The sequence below is a fragment of the Danio rerio genome, chromosome 9, assembly GCF_049306965.1.
Source record: "Danio rerio strain Tuebingen ecotype United States chromosome 9, GRCz12tu, whole genome shotgun sequence".
Classification (NCBI taxonomy): Eukaryota; Metazoa; Chordata; class Actinopteri; order Cypriniformes; family Danionidae; genus Danio; species Danio rerio.
Window position 1 is genome coordinate 35822501 of NC_133184.1, and position 17282 is coordinate 35839782.

Below are 17282 nucleotides of genomic sequence, written 5' to 3' on the forward strand. Positions count from 1 at the left end.
ATTAAAACATGGTTAAAACTGTAATTCTAACAGTTTATTAAAATTTATTTGACTTTTGGAAATCCCCAAGCGTCCCCCTGTCATTGTCCTGTGACCGCTTAGTAATTACTCAGCTTATACTACAATTAGCACACCTAAAGTTATTGTTCAGAGGTTGTATTTCAAGACATTTATCAATGTATACCTCAAACCGTTTCTGTGTGTACACTGAAAAAAATGATTCATTGCAAATTGTAGTAAACTATATAAGCTGAATTCAAACAAACAAATCAAGTTGATTACTTTACACATTACTTATTAAATTACTAAATTAGAATTTTTGTTTAAATTCAGCCCATATAAGTTGTTTACAACTATTTACCTAAAATAAATTGAGTAAATCCAATAAATATTTTTTTCAGTGTACTAGTGACTAGTCTCTGTAGTTCAGTAAAGTTTTACATAGTGATGTGAAACTGTAATGCTGTCAGGACTTGCAATGGATCATGCAGGACATGCTTGATCAATTAGTCGGCTTATACGGTAGTTATCAAACCTACAGACATTGTTCAAATGTTTTATTTTAAGACATTTGCTAGGTTTTTATGCCTAAAAGGATAGTTCAACAAGAAAAAAAATATTATAATACTCACTGTCTGAAGTACTGCGGCCTGGCACTCACAAAAACTGCCATGACAGGTTTAGTTGAAAAATCTTGTGGGTCTTGCCTGAAAGTATCACTCGGCTATTTGTTAGACAAAAGACACAGCTGCGCCTCGAAATTATAATATGCATTACTTTGGAGAAACTATACTGTCAGTGGTCAGGAAGCAAAAGGTTTAATGTCTCTCACACACTGGCTGCTAGAGTTTTGAATGAAATTATGTAATTAAAACCAAAGAAAATAACTTCAGTTGTAAATATATCAATGCTAATTTGAAACTAGATTATATAAATTTATATTTAAACACCATGTAGCTTTCTTCAAAATATTTTCTTTTGTGTTTAACAAAATAGTTAATCAAATAGTTTTAAACAAGTAAAGGGGGTGAGTAAATGATGATGGCATTTTCATTTTTGGTTGAACTATTTCTTTAAACTAGACTAGATTCTAATGCATATCAATGAAGTCTCCATGGCTGATTCTGAAATGTTATTTCATAGTTAGTAAGAGAGGCTTAAGCCATGTTTGTTTCTCCTTTATGAAAGATCGAAGACACAGTACTCAACACAGTGTCTAACAAAGTGTGCAGTGTAAATTGGTCTTAATAAACCAATATACTGAATGATGCATCATCATAATCATCATCATTAACATCATCCTGCACAAGCTGAACTCATTTTCAAGCGTTACAGTGTAAATGCGTGCAGTTTTTTGAGTTTCCCAGAACTTATGCAACTATAAACAGCTCTGTTTGTTTAGATGATTAATGTGTCCTTGTCCCACAGGCACCCTAGACGACTCAGGAAATCAGATTCATTTCCATCAAGAGTCTGTGCTGCTGTTTGGAGTATTTGATGAGAACAAGAGCTGGTACAGCACTGGGGACTCTCCACAGCCTCTGAATGTCAAATACACAATAAACGGCTACACAAATGGCTCAGTACCAGGTTGGTTCGATACAGTTTTTTGCAAAAGTCTTAGGCCACTAGCATTTTCACCAACAAAAAAAGTTTTGGTGTAGTATGCGAGTAGAAATATATTTTCCAAACATTATTTTTGCTATTTTTGATATTTATAGTCACCATCATCGAATACAACTTGAAAAACATGACGAAATAGAACAAACTGATACAGACTAAATCCAGTAGAACATCTTCAAGACACTTCAGGAACCTGACACTGTAAAAAGGTTTTAGGCACTTGTGTAAGAATGCTGTAAAGTGTGTATGCTTCAAAAATAATGCCTTAAAGGGGACCTATCATGCCGATTTTCTCAAGATGTAAAGTAAGTCTCTGATGTCCCTAGAGTGTGTATGTGATGTTTTAGCTTAAAATACCCCACAAATAATGTTTTATTATTCTTTGAAACTGCCCCTTTTAGGCTCTAATCCAAATTGTGATGACTGTCACTTTAAATTCAAATGAGATTGAGCTCCCAGCCATTTTTTCAAAAGAGAGCGAGGCTACAAATGCCTATGTGTCAGCAGAGTTGCAGATTCTACAACAAGACTAACATACTATGCTAATGAGGGAGAGATCTTCACTAATGGGCGGGGCTTTTCCCCTCTTCTTACATGTATAAAAGGGAAAATGTCAATCAGTGTGTTTCTGCAGACGGTTTTTAATAAGTGTGATTATAAAAATAAATTTAATACATTTTCACTATAGAAGCTGGTAATATTTACACTCTGTTGCCACACAACTTTGTTTAAACCCCTTTAAAAGTAATTTTTATATAATAGGTCCTGTTTAAATAGATTTGATTCATCAATTAACTTCTATTAACTTATTTAAATTAAATTTTGGTGTAACCACCTTTGTGTTTAAAACTTATTTTATCCTCCTGTAGGTATATTTGCTCAAAATATTTCTTAGTTAGCTTTGCAGATAGGTTTCTTGAATTTTTTTGCAAATGTTGCCACAGTTTTTCTGGATTTAGTCTGTTTTATTTTGTTCTGAATCGTCATCAGACTAGATGATGGTGAGATCAGATCTCTGTGTGGAGCATTGACTGCTGCCAGACTGCCTGTGTATACAAGGCTACGTCACACTGCTATGCTTTAGTGCTCAAATTAGATTTTTTCTCAGATCTGATTGTTTTGCATAGCTGTTCATGTTGTTGTTATAAATGAGGCCAAAACTGACTTGCATGCGCGAAAGTACAGTTACGGACAGCACAATATGTCAAAATATGCACACAATGTGTATTCTGTATGAAGTAAGCACGTTGGCAGATTAGATTTAACATGATTATTACCCTTTTCACAGACAACCTTGGTGTATTTTATGAACTGTAAAGGCTTGTTCTGCTACTACTAATGTGTATTTCGGCATTTGAAACCTAAAATAAGGTCTCTTGTGATTGAAAACACTGATCATTGTGTAATGAAGTCATCAAGGGTTAATGAGTTGTCATATTGATATCATTTTCATATCATAGTCTTTCATATTTGGTTTTGTTAATGTATTAATTATTTAAGGGAAATGTACTTATTTTATGTAGACCTATGTGTTTTATTCATTTTATATATGTAATTTATATGCACAGATTTTTAATGTTAAATCTAACTGAACAATATATATTTTTAAAGGGTTAATCATTAATTATGGTTAACAAGTGCAAGTTTTGCATAATTTTTTTTTTCAAAATAAACAACCAAATTTTTGTGGTAAAGTATTAGCCCTGTGTGCTATTCTACTATGCTGCTAGGGGTAGATGATGTTTGCAGCACCGAATGATGACGCATGGCACTCGAAGATTGTGTAAAAGTCACATTAAATCCTACATACCCGTTCACACTGCGGTCCCATTGCAAAACATCAGATGTGTATCTGATTTAATAATATATGAAACTGGCACAAATCTGATTTGAAAAGATCAGATTCGATGTGGCTTGGGCTCTTCTCACTGTCAAAACAAAAACAGAGTCACATGTGGGCAAAAAAATCTGATTTGGGCTACATTTGCCTGCAATATGAACATAGCCTCAGTGTCAGTGTCTCACTGAACTATTACAATTTGTAGAACAAAAAATGTAGAAATGCAAACATATATTTCCTACTCATTCACTATATCAAAACACAATAAATAACTAAAAATAACTGATAACAAATAACTAAAATGTAATCAAGTGTTGGTGTAGTTGCCTTTTGCCACTACACCAACAAGACTTTTGCACAGTACTGAATTTCTCACATAACACGTTCATTTCTTGCAATCTGCTTACATGTAAAACTCCTCTCTGTCGTCCTCCAGATCTGGACATCTGTGCCCACTCTAAAGTCAGCTGGCACCTGCTGGGAATGAGCTCAGAGCCAGAGCTTTTCTCTGTACACTTCAATGGGCAAGTCCTTCTGCACGATGGGCACAAAACTTCAGCTGTTGGCATTATTAGTGGAACTGCCACCAGTGCCAGTATGACCGGTGTCCACCCTGGCCGCTGGCTCGTTTCCTCGCACATTAGCAAGCACTTGGAAGGTAAAACCTGCCAGAGAATACATGACACATTTATTCAATAAAAATCAACATTTGCATCCTGAACTCCACAGTTTCAGTATTAATGCTTATAGTTCGTACTTAAGGTGATTGCAGCGGCATTTGCTGAAAATGTGATTATCTTGTGTGTAGCTGGTTTGCACGGGTACCTAAATATCAGGAAGTGTGATGAGTATACGGCGCCAAAAAGACGGCTTACCATTGAACAGAAAAAAGAGAGTCAAGAGTGGACTTACTATATGGCAGCAGAAGAGGTCATCTGGGATTATGCGCCAAATATGCCAGAAAACATGGACGGGTATGTACATCATGACTTATCAAATAAGACAAGCTCTTGTATGACAATCTTATGGGTGTGTTTTTATCTCTTTTAAACTTAGGGATTTCCGGTCAAAATATTTAAAGCAGGGGCCTCAGCGGATAGGTAAAAAATATAAAAAAGCTGTGTTTACTCAGTATAAAGATGGCATGTTTAAAGAGAGAGCGGAAGATAAGCAGAGGAAGAGAGAGCTTGGAATTCTTGGCCCAGTGATTAGAGCTCAAATCAGAGACATCATTAAGGTAAACGGCTTCTCACGTTCATTTTACTTCAGGATAAAACGTAAACAGAATGTCTGATGGTTTTGGTCAGGATTCATGATTATTGTGATGTTGTTTCAATAGATTGTCTTTAAAAACAAAGCATCACGTCCCTATAGTATCTATCCCCATGGACTGACCATAGATAAAGCAGCAGAAGGAGCCAGTTACCCTCAGGGAGGTTTGTCTAATATCTGTTAATTCATTAATATTTATCTACGCACACACAATCTCTTTTATATGTGGTTTACAAGGATTTTTATATTTTACTACACAGTTGCACACGTGTAAAGCCCCACTACACTCATTGGCCACTTTTTTAGGTACACCTTACTAGTACTGGGTTGGACCCAATTTTGCTTTCAGAACTGCCTTAATATGCCTCATGGCATAGATTCAATTAGATAGTGAAAAAATTCCTTAGAGATTTTGCCCCATATTGACATGATAGCTTCATGCAGTTGCTGCAGATCTGTCGGCTGCACATCCATGATGCAAATCTCCCGTTCCACCCCATCCAAAAGGTGCTCTGTTGAACTGAGATCTGGTGACTGTGGAGGCCATTTGAGTACAGTGAACTCATGTCATGTTCAAGAAACCAGTCTGAGATGATTTGCACTTTATGACATGGTGTATTATCTTGCTGGAAGTAGCCATAATGATCAGCAACAATACTCAGGTAGGCTGTGGTGTTGACACGATGCTCAATTGGTACTAATGAGCCCAAAGTTTGCCAAGAAAACATTCCCCAAACTATCACACCACCACCACCAGCCTGAATCGTTGATACAAGGCAGGATGAATTCATGCTTTCATGTTGTTGATGCCAAATTCTGACCCTACCATCAGTATGTTGCAGCAGAAATCGAGACTCATCCGACCATGCCACATTTTTCCAATCTCCTATTGTACAATTTTGGTGAGCCTGTGCTAATTATAGCTTTAGTTTCTGGTGCTTAGCTGACAGGAGTGGCACCTGGTGTTTTCCTCTGCTGCTGTAGCCCATCCACCTCAAAGTTTGACATGTTGTGTGTTCAGAGATGCTCTTCTGCATACCTCGGTTGTGGTTGTTTGAGTTACTGTTGCCTTTCTATCAGCTAGAACCAGTCTGGCTGTTCTCCTCTGACCTCTGGCATCAAGGCATTAGCGCCCACAGAACAGCCGCTCACTGGATATTTTCTCTTTTCAGATCATTCTCTGGAAATCCTAAAGATGGTTGTGCGTGAAAATCACAGTAGATCAGAGGTTTCTAAAATACACACACCAGCCAGCTGGCACCAACAACTATCCCACATTCAAAGTCACTTAAATCACCTTTTCTTCTTAATTCTGATGCTCAGTTTGAACTGTAGCAGATCGTCTTAATCGTGTCTAAATGCCTAAATGCATTGAGTTGGCTGATTACAAATTTGCGTTAACAAGCAGTTGGACAGGTGTACCTAATAAAGTGGCCGCTAAGTGTACATTACTGTGCTTACTTCTCAAAGGAACAACCAAAGTGAAAGCTATTATTCAAAGCCTTAAAATGAAGACATAATTATTATTGTTGTAAATTTAAAGATGTTTTTAACTGCTCATTTTTCACCATACAATAGAGTATTTAATATTATATATTATTTACTTATTTTATATTGAATTGGAGGGAAAAATGGGGCTGTGGCCTTGGACAGCACTTTGAATCTTTCTCTCTATGGTTACTGTAGATTTTGTAACGAGTAAAATCTTTGTCTATGCAAATGCTTTATTCATCCAATAATAGTCCTTCATTCAAATTATTTTATATAGCAATATTGCACTAATATGCTAAAGATTGTCATGTCAGATTCTTCTAACTTGAGTGTGACTGAACTGAGAAAATATCTGGTGTTCATTTTAAAGGGAACCAAACATACAGCGTTCAGCCAGGAGAGACGTACACATATACATGGAGTGTGACTGAGGAAGACGTACCAACGGACAGTGACCCCAGATGTCTAACCAGGATGTACCACAGTGCAGTGGACGCTCCTCGAGACATTGCTTCAGGTCTTGTTGGCCCTCTGCTCATCTGTAAGAGCCAGTCTCTTAACAAAAAGAATGTCCAGGTAACTAATATTTAGATCACTGAATCATGAGATTCAAAATCTAACCTTAAATAACTCATCAGAGGTGATCTATGAATGAGATGACTATTGAAAAAAGGGTGCAGCAAAGGTGCTTTATTGGCCAAAATATTTGAAAGAATTGCAAGTATAATTCACAGATAGCAAAAAAAAAAAAAACAGAATGTGCTGATCAATGTGATAAAATATCTGTAATTAAGCAGTTTTTCATATTTTTATTTTTTCTGCTGTATTTCTGCTTTTGAATTGCATTATGAGATATTAATCTTTCTTCTGACAACGTTTAACCTTAAAATGTTGGAAAAAGTGACTTTTATTAACCTTTTTAATAAGTTTAAAGTGATATATTGTCTGGGTTGGTTGTGTATATTGTGGTACAAAAACCTTGTAATAAGCTGCCAGTACATTTTCTGTTATTTTACAGATTTATTTTATTATATATTATTTCTTATACATTGTATTACTGTATTATTATTATTTTAAATGTACAATATCTAATATTTGAGGGTCATGTTTTTTTCAACTTTTTTTTTTTTAGCTCACTGACAAACTACCATTAAAATGTTTGTAAAAGAGTTGCTCCTTATGTTAAATGTTTCAAAAAATGTGGCTTAAGCTGCTGTCAACACTTCTCTATTTCAGCTAAAAGCTGACAAGGAGCAGCATGCCATGTTTACCGTTTTTGATGAGAACAAGAGCTGGTACCAAGATGAGAACATTAACACATACTGCAGTGATCCCAAAAAAGTGAAGAAAGACGATCCCGAGTTTTACAAGTCAAATGTCATGCACAGTGAGTGATTTTCTGCTATTATTTCTGATATCATCATATTGCTGTTGATTGATATATGCTACGATGTGTTTATAAAAACTCTTACAGCAATCAATGGTTATGTATATGAAAGCGGCCAAGAATTGGGATTTTGTCATGGTGAAATTGTGACTTGGCATGTGTCGAGTGTTGGGGAACAGGATTACATCCAGACTGCTACTTTCTATGGTCATACATTTGAGCTAAAAAACAGAGAAGAGGATATACTCAGTCTATTTCCTATGACTGGTGAAACTATCACGATGAACATGGTTAATATAGGTATGTTTGTCTGATTAGACTATCCAAATTACTTGTAATAAATTAGTTTTAGAATTTAAATATTAACTATACAAACATACACATTGTACAACAAAAACTGAATGCAACCTCAATATCTCCACTTTACAGGTATTTGGCTTTTGGCATCATTGAACTCGCATGATTCCACTAAAGGGATGAGGGTGAAATTCAAAGACCTCGAATGCTTCAGAGATTATGTAATAGAATATGATTATGAGGACGGGAAATTCACTGCATGGAAACCACCGACTATTAATGAAATCAAAAAAGAGGAACCGGTCCGTGCAAGACCTGACGTGGTCGACGAGTACTCTGATTTATTTGCTGAAACCCTCAACTTAAGGACGTTCAACAATGTTAAAGATGAAGTTGAGATAATCGACTTGACATTTCTAGATCAAGATGATGGTTTGTTGCCCATTGTTGAAGAAAAAAGCCTGGGATCAAGCAACGAGAACTTACACAATGCTACTTTACAATCTTTCATTGAGACTCATGGTTTATTAATGGAGGAAGGTGATTTAGACAAGGGAGAATCTTCTAATAAAGTCTTGAATGACAGCACAGACAAGGCATTGCTAGAGACAACAACTACTTTTGATTCCAATAGAGTTGTCGCATTAAACAACGAAACGGACAGTATAATTTTAGATTTTCCAATTGTAGAAAGAAAGGTTCGTAGTGCACCATCAAAGCCAATGAACGAACCTGAAAGTGTCACTATGAACTTTAAAACAACAGAACATATCAATTCATCATTAGAGAGAATCAATGCTATATATTCCCCAATAACTGAAACAAACATCAACACAATGACTGAGACACACACTGATTTCAGTATCACTCCATTTGATGGTTCAACTGGAGAAATGAACTTCACACTAGAGGATGACACCGCACTTCTAAATTCATCTGAATCAGAGCCCCTGCAATCAAACCAAAACTCCGAAAACAGAATAGCTTTTCAAGAAGAGCTAAATGCAAAAGATGGCACAGATGTTGACAGTAATAATTCTGTGAAAAATCAGATCTTCAAATACAACGTGCCTAGTGGTGACACTCTGTCCAACAGCTCAAAGATACAAGTTGAGGAGGATTTTGTGCTTCTGGACAGTAGTTATTTTTCAGAAATGTCAACAACTATGGAATATGATGTTTCACAAAAGGACACTGTAAAAGGTGAATCAAAAGAGACTGCACAAAGTCAAGAACTCAGCAGCACAAAGAAAACTTACTCTGGTGAAATAATTTTGGAGAGTCTTCCTGACATAACAAGTGCTTTTAATCTGAATTCATCTTCAGTTTTGAGAAACAACAGTTTGGAGAGCAATGAGTCCTCAAATGAAACTTTGTTCATGTCTTCAAATGCTACCTTCTCTGATTCAACAAATGCAACCTCGTCTGATTCCTCAACAGCAACCTTCGCTGATTTCTCAAACACAACCTTCTCAAACGCAACCTTCTCTGATTTCTCAAATAGGATTTCTCAAATGTCTGATTCCTCAAATGCAACCTTGTCTGATTCCTCAAATGCAACCTTGTCTGATTCCTCAAATGCAACATTGTCTGATTCCTCAAATGCAACATTGTCTGATTCCTCAAATGCAACATTGTCTAATTCCTCAAATGCAACCTTCTCTGATTCCTCAAACAAAACCTTCTCTGATTCCTCAAATGCAACCTTGTTTGGTGTTTCATATTCCTCAAACACAACCTTGTCTGACTTCAGTCTTGAATCTGAAATGACAGAGTATATACTGTCATCTGCTAATGATACAATAAAATCTCACAGTGAAGTTGTAAGCAACACTTCACAGCTTTCCTCTTCAGAAAGCACAGAGAATATATCGTTGTTGTATGGCTCTCTCAATGCTTCATCCATGAAGAACGACTCAGAAAGTGAAAGCGAAGAAGAAGTGGTTATCTACCTAAATAAAAATCACAGTGAGGCAATCCTCACATCTCATCTCGACCAAAAAGAAGAGCACTGGGGTTATGAAAGCAAACACGAGCTGGTTCATAAGGAACTCCCAGATCACATGAACAAATATGTCAAAGATAAGTCTGCAGCAAACTCGAACAAGCCAAAGATCGAAAAGGAAAAGAAAAAAGTTTACCAAAGAGTAAAGCCAAAAAAGGGGTACGGGATGAAGACGAAGAAAAGTAAAGACTACAAACCGCAGCCGCGTTCGTCATTTTCTCCAAGAGGTTTTGGACCATCTGTGTTAACTCCAAGGGGAAGCAGACCTGTCTCTAGCGAGGATGAACTGACGGAGAAACCTATTGTCATAGGAGTGCCAAGACGGGATTTCAATGATTATGAGTTATATATTCCAAAACAAGACCAGGAAGCAGATTTTGATGGCTTGCTTGATCACCCAGAAGAATATGAATATGTAGAGTATAAAGACCCTTACAGCAAAACAGCAGATGTTCAAGCTCTTGACGCAACATCCCAGCATCTCTTAAAAATGGCTGGAGACAAGAATACCAGGACCTATTTCATCTCGGTTGAAGAAGAAGAATGGGATTATGCTGGCTATGGGCAGAGGTATTGTCAGCCTTATGAGTTTCAAATAACCAACACACCATGCAGGGCAGTAGTCAGACATTAACGATGATGAGAACTAGAAAATCTTGCACTGCTATGCTGCGCTACATTAATGAGAGCTCGGTTGTTAGGATAACAAAAAGATTTCAAATGAACATTTTAGGTTGGTTCGACCTAACATTCTTGGAGCTCTTAGAATGAAATAAAAGTTTTTGGGGTATGGTTTACATACACTGTAAAAACATTCTGTTATTTTATGGGGGGTTTTTTGTCTGGCAGCTGGGGTGTCAGAAAAAACTCGTAAAAAAATAACGGCTGTTAAATTACCAGAATTTACTGCAAAATAAAGGCCATTAAATTATTGAAATTTACCGTAAAATAACAAAGGTCAAATTACAGAAATTTAACGTAAAATTACAGATGTTAAATTACAGAAATCTACCATAAAATAACGGATGTTAAATTACAGAAATTTACTGCAAAATACCGCTGCTATATCACAGAAATTTACTGTAAAAAACGGAAGTTGAATTACAGAAATTTGCTGTAAAATAACAGAGGTTAAATGACAGAAATTTAACAAAATAACGGATGTTAAATTACAGAAATTTACCGTAAAAAACGGCTGTTAAATTTACAGTAAAATAACGGAAGTTAAATTACAAAAACCTACCGTAAAATATCGGCTGTTACAATATATAAATTTACTGTAAAATAACAGTCCTTAAATTACAGAAATTTACCATAAAACAACGGCTGTTAAATTACAAAATTTCCTTAAATTTTTAATTTCCGGTAAATTTCTGTTTTTTAATATCTGTTATTTTACAGTAAATTTCTGTAATTTAACGGACGTTATTTTATGTCTTTTTCCAGTACCCTAGTACTAAACCGAAGGAGATGAATGAATAAATAGTGTTTTTTTTTTAAGTGAGACATTTAATTCCTAACTGAATTTGATGAGCCAAGACAAGTTTAGCATTTTTAACATATTAGGAATACAAATAAGACTGAATGTGTGCATGTTTTAAAATAATATTTGGAAATAATTAAAAATTATAACTTCCCACCTAGAATTCGACTACATCATTCTGTTTCTTCAAATGTTATTTAAAAATAAGTCCCTCAAAATCATCAGAATTTCTGGAGAACGTTTTAAATAAATGAATCTAAAACTAATTTGCTAATTCCTGTTTGCAAAGGCGACTTGATAAAACAGCTCAAAATGAGAGGCCCACGGTTTTCAGAAAAGTGGTGTTCCGAAGGTACCTGGACAGCACCTTTAGCATCCGAGACATCCGAGGAGAAATGGACGAACACCTGGGAATTCTTGGTCCGCTCATTAAAGCGGAAGTTGATCAGACCGTTATGGTAAACCACACACTTGTGAAGAAATCAGAATTGGAAAGCATCACGTCTATAAAATGAATATTAACAATTGCATTCTGGTTTTCCATGCTAGGTATTTTTCAGGAACCGTGCAAGTCGTCCATACTCTTTGCATGCAAATGGAGTAAAATACTTAAAACAAATGGAAGGCCTGAGTTATGATGATGAATCTCCATACTGGTACAAACAGGACGATGCTGTTCCACCCAATGGCACCTTTACCTACATGTGGACCATAAATCCCAAATCTGGACCTCAAAATAATGAATCTGACTGCCGAACTTGGACCTACTACTCTGCAGTGAATCCTGTACGCATGAATCTTATCATAATATGGTTTTTATTCCTCCAAGGAGCAAGCCAATAATCACAGATTGCTAATAATTAAATATAATGAATGTCTTGAAAAGCCTTTATACTCATTTTAACTTCTCACATAGGAGAGAGATATAAACTCAGGGTTGATTGGGCCACTTCTGGTGTGCAGGAAGGGTACACTTGATAAAAAGCCTGAAGACAGAAGAGAGTTTGTCCTGCTTTTCATGACATTTGATGAAAATAAAAGCTGGCTCTATGAAGAGAATCGGCAGAGGATTGAAAGGAAAAACAGAAGAGTGGTCATGGATCCAAATTTCCAAGATAATTTAAAGTTTGATGGTAAGAACGGTTTGTTTGTTTGTTTTTGTATTTATTTATTTAATACAGTAACAATTGATTAAGACTAGGCTTCTGCCAATGTCAGATTTTTTGTTGTAATTAATTGCTGAAGCTTTGGCAATTTGGTATTATCGCAATATTGAAGTTGCAAAAATTATTTTATTATAACAGGTATATTAACAAAAAGTAACTTTTTTTTTAAATACAACACATAAGTTTGTATATTGTATGTACATGTCCAGAGTAAATAAATGGTTTAAACCAGATATGCCCAAAACAGGGCCCGCGGGTCAAAGTTTACCCTTTGTATTTGGCTCGCCAGAGGATTAAAATGCAAAATAATTGGGAAGCTTTGGGGAATGCCTTTTTTTCGGGGTTTTTCACCTTTATTGGATAGGACAGTAGAGAGCAGAGAAAGGGTAAAGATCAGCATAAGACCATGAGGCAGTAATTGAACTTGGGTCGCCATGAGCACCTGAGTGCATGTGTCGACACACTAACCACTACACCACTGGTGGCGATGTTTGGGGAATGCCTTTAACAGAGATTCTCATTTCTATTTCACTGTAAATGTAAACAATGTAAATTGAAGAATGATATTGTCTGCGGAACTTAGGTTGAAGCAAACCAAGAGATTTGTATAATATGCAATAATGAGTTCTACATGGACATCTTAAAACAAACCTAGAGAATTGAAGACAGTATTTAAAGGTTTTAAATTAATATCAGCTCAATGATAGGTAAAATTAGTTGAGAAATCATTTTTTTTCTTAAATCAAATGAAAAACAATTAACAGAACGATAAAGAGAACCTAAGCACTGACATGAGTTTTTAATTATAAAATCAGTATGGGGTTTAAAGGACAGTTCAGTATCGAGCCAAAGACCTAGATATTTAAATTTGTCAACATTACACAACCGTTACCCATCATCAAATCTAACATCTATGTCTAACGAATGAAACCGTTGAGACTTTTTAAAGAATGCCATCCTACAAGACTTCTTTTTAATTAGCATAAGTTTGTTTCATATCAACATTGTGCATGTTCATTATCACCATATACTGAATTATGTCTAATTAGGATTAAATATGTGCAGTGTAATTATTTAAAATTTGCACACTTAAAATTGCACTTATCCATCGTACTACATTGCACTAATTCATTTTGAATTGTACATACCCACTGTACATATACATTTGTAATTATGTTCATATCTACCTGCAATACCCTGATTATTAACAGCAACCTGTACAAATCTTTGTTGTACTTAATCCAGCTGTAAATATCACCATAGTTTTTCTATAATTGCACTTTATAACTTGTACCCATATCCTGCACTTACTGCTATTGCACTCCTGGTTAGACCTAAACTGCATTCCGTTGCCTTATACTTTGACATGTGTAATGACAATAAAGTTTAATCTAATCTAATCTAATCTAATCTAATCACAAGCAGAGAGACAGTTGTACCAAAAACTGACAACTTCATAAAATATTTCTTCTATTTTTAACATTTGTTTTACCAGCTATCAATGGTATCATCTACAGTCTCAAAGGACTTCGAATGTACACAAATCAGCTGGCGAAGTGGCATCTGATCAACATGGGCTCTCCTAAAGACCTCCACAGTGTTCACTTCCATGGACAAACATTCATAAATAAAGAATTAAAGGACCACCGTCAGGGCGTTTACCCGCTTTTACCAGGTCTGTAGTAAGAAATCTACTTACCTAAAAAATCTGAAAAAAGCTATTTACACTCAGCTACTGTCATTTAGGTGGATTTGCCACGCTGGAAATGCTGCCTTCAAAGCCTGGTCTCTGGCAGCTGGAGTCTGAAGTCGGACTCTCACAGCAGAGGGGAATGCAAACGCTATTTCTTGTGTTGGATAATGGTATAACAGAGATATTCTGTACTGAAGTTTGATGAAAGCTATAAAAAGTATCGAGTCTGTCAGGTTTTAAGATCTTACCTCATATATTTTGCAGTCTGTGATCACCCTCTTGGTCTCATCTCTGGGACTGTGCAAGATGAGCAAATAACAGCATCTGACACTAGAGGTAGGATCTGAAAGCATAGTTTGTGTTTATTTATTTGGGATGTGTGTGTGTGTGTGTGTGTGTGTGTGTGTGTGTGTGTGTGTGTGTGTGTGTGTGTGTGTGTGTGTGTGTGTGTGAGATGATATTAAAATTTACCTTTTTGATTAAGGACAATGGTATCCTCATTTGGCCAGACTTCATAATACAGGGAAATACAATGCATGGAGTACATCGTCAGAGCCAGGACAGTACTTACAGGTATAACCACTCACTTAGGATGGCGTGCAGATAATTAGCCCATAAATTGAGAAATGCTAATGACCAGTTATTTGAGAAGAGTGTATCCTGCTTTTCCAGGTGGACTTCCAGAGGCCGGTGGTGATTAGTAAAGTCGCCACACAAGGAGCCAAACAATTTTTGACACACAACTTTGTGTTGAACTACACCATTTCCTACAGCACTGACAAAAAGAAGTGGATCTACTACAAGGGAGACAGTGATGCTGTCAGAAAGGCAAGTGACTATTTTTGTGTATTAACCCATTGAATGCATGGATCACCATATATGGGCTGTTCACACTGAATGCATTTTTCCAATCCACTGTTGTGGTTCTCAACACTAGGGGGCCTCGGGAAACTTCTAAGGTCACCCTTCAAAATGACTTTACAACTGTTTAAAACAAACTAAATGGAGAAAAACAAAACCAGATGATAATTCTTTTCATTATCCTCCCCATCATAGCGTTTTTAAAAACTAGATAACACATATAATATAGTGTGAATTTTGGTAAAATAATGTGATACAATCATAAAAACAAATGCACATTTATTGGTTAAGTTTTAGAACATTTTATTGGGCTATTTTTTAAAAATCTGTATCCTTAAAGGGGTGGCTGACCCAAAAAAAGATTTTTTTGTAACATTATTTGCTGAAACTGTGGTTCTGGCCATTTAAAAAAGATGCAAGCCATAAAGCCAATAAATACCAGCACTCAAATTAATGATAATAGTTAAATGATGTTTTTACATAGCAGTATGTTTTTACGCTGATAATTTAAATGTATCAGTTTTTTTCTAAATCTGAACACATTCTGTGTGTGTGGCCCATAAGATATACACAAAACTAATGTATTTTTCAATGCCCGGCAGACTTTTGAAGGAAATGCTGAAGCTTATGAGACGAAGGAAAATATATTTTTCCCACCTCTGATTGGTCGATATGTGAGACTGCATCCTTTACATTCTTACAACTTCCCGACTGTCCGTTTGGAGTATTATGGTTGTGAGCTTGATGGTATGGATGAAAATAAAACAGATTTTTTTTATTCATATTACTTTTTAAACACAAAATCTGTCTTTGTTGTCATTAATGTCTTCATTGTGTGCTGGCAGGCTGCTCTGTGCCATTAGGAATGGAAAAAGGTCTTATTGATGACAGTAAAATCACTGCCAGTTCTGTGGCATCCAACTGGTACTCCGGACAGTGGCATCCTTGGTATGCTCGCCTAAATAAACAAGGAACCGCCAATGCATGGCAAGCAAAGGTAAAGACATTAAGAAATCATTAATTAAGCCTTTGGTATCGCATTAATACCATAAAACTTCAACTGATGGTCTTAATAACTGTCTGCAATCTACAGAACAATGACATTCAGCCTTGGATCCAGGTGGAACTCAAAGAAGTAAAGAAGATAACTGGAATTGTAACACAGGGAGCCAAATCAATGGGCAATGAAATGTTTGTGAGATCTTATATTTTGGAATATAGTGAAGATGGCAGGCGATGGATGAAGTACACAGATGATGATGATTATGAGCAAAAGGTATGAGGCTTCTCATGTGTTCGTTTATTTACATTTTTTGGTTTCTTCACAATGACAAAGTGACTTCTTGACTTTTACAGCTATTTCAAGGCAACACAGATAACAATGGCCAAATAAAGAACTACATCTACCCGCCGATATTTTCCAGATTCATCAGAATAATACCAAAACAATGGCAGAAATCCGTCACCATGAGAATTGAGCTGCTGGGTTGTGATTTCGAATAAACACTTTGCTGTCTATGGTGGATTTTGTTTTTAATCTATATTTTCTTTGCTAGTAAATAAATGCTTTCTTTTAAACAAGTGTGTGTTTATTTTGTGTTTATGAGGTTGATGAATGCATAACTTTAATGTAGTTCTCACTTCCTTCCCACAGTCAAACTGGCCGCTATTCGCCAACTAGTTTCTGGTCAGCTAAAGACACAACACACACACACACACACACACACATATGAATGCAAGTAATGCCAAGGTTTTTAAAAGAGGGAGTAACTAGGGGAGAGAAAATGGTCAGAAAGACATAGCAGATAGACACAGACAGACAAACAGACGGTATGACAGACAGACAGACAGACAGATAGATAGATAGATAGATAGATAGATAGATAGATAGATAGATAGATAGATAGATAGATAGATAGATAGATAGATAGATAGATAGATAGATAGATAGATAGATAGATAGATAGATAGATAGATAGATAGATATAATTTACCTCATTATTTAAACAACTTCTATCATGTATGTATATATCTATATCTATTTTGTATATCCGTTGTCTTGCGTTAAATATAATTTTCTATCGTGTTATAGCAGATTGTTTTGTTTTAAGCACAGCTGCACTTTTGTTTTTAACACTTTTTAGTAGAAGACATTCATAAATAG

General features: G+C 35.9%; 1 protein-coding gene across 1 annotated transcript in view; it reads left to right on the forward strand.

Annotated features, from left to right (window-relative positions):
- The window catches only part of f5 (coagulation factor V), a 21056-nt gene extending 4357 nt beyond the window's left edge, over positions 1–16699 (forward strand). The window contains exons 5-25 of the mRNA NM_001328531.1: positions 1429–1590; positions 3900–4121; positions 4272–4437; positions 4520–4700; positions 4803–4899; positions 6597–6802; positions 7463–7613; positions 7701–7913; positions 8043–10485; positions 11688–11856; positions 11948–12184; positions 12315–12531; positions 14060–14239; positions 14311–14427; positions 14522–14593; positions 14742–14830; positions 14930–15085; positions 15721–15865; positions 15964–16115; positions 16212–16394; positions 16475–16699. Coding sequence (NP_001315460.1) covers positions 1429–1590; positions 3900–4121; positions 4272–4437; positions 4520–4700; positions 4803–4899; positions 6597–6802; positions 7463–7613; positions 7701–7913; positions 8043–10485; positions 11688–11856; positions 11948–12184; positions 12315–12531; positions 14060–14239; positions 14311–14427; positions 14522–14593; positions 14742–14830; positions 14930–15085; positions 15721–15865; positions 15964–16115; positions 16212–16394; positions 16475–16621 — 5705 coding nt within the window. The 3' untranslated portion in view covers positions 16622–16699. The remainder of the gene's footprint in view (positions 1–1428; positions 1591–3899; positions 4122–4271; positions 4438–4519; positions 4701–4802; positions 4900–6596; positions 6803–7462; positions 7614–7700; positions 7914–8042; positions 10486–11687; positions 11857–11947; positions 12185–12314; positions 12532–14059; positions 14240–14310; positions 14428–14521; positions 14594–14741; positions 14831–14929; positions 15086–15720; positions 15866–15963; positions 16116–16211; positions 16395–16474) is intronic.
- Positions 16700–17282: the final 583 nt, after the last annotated feature.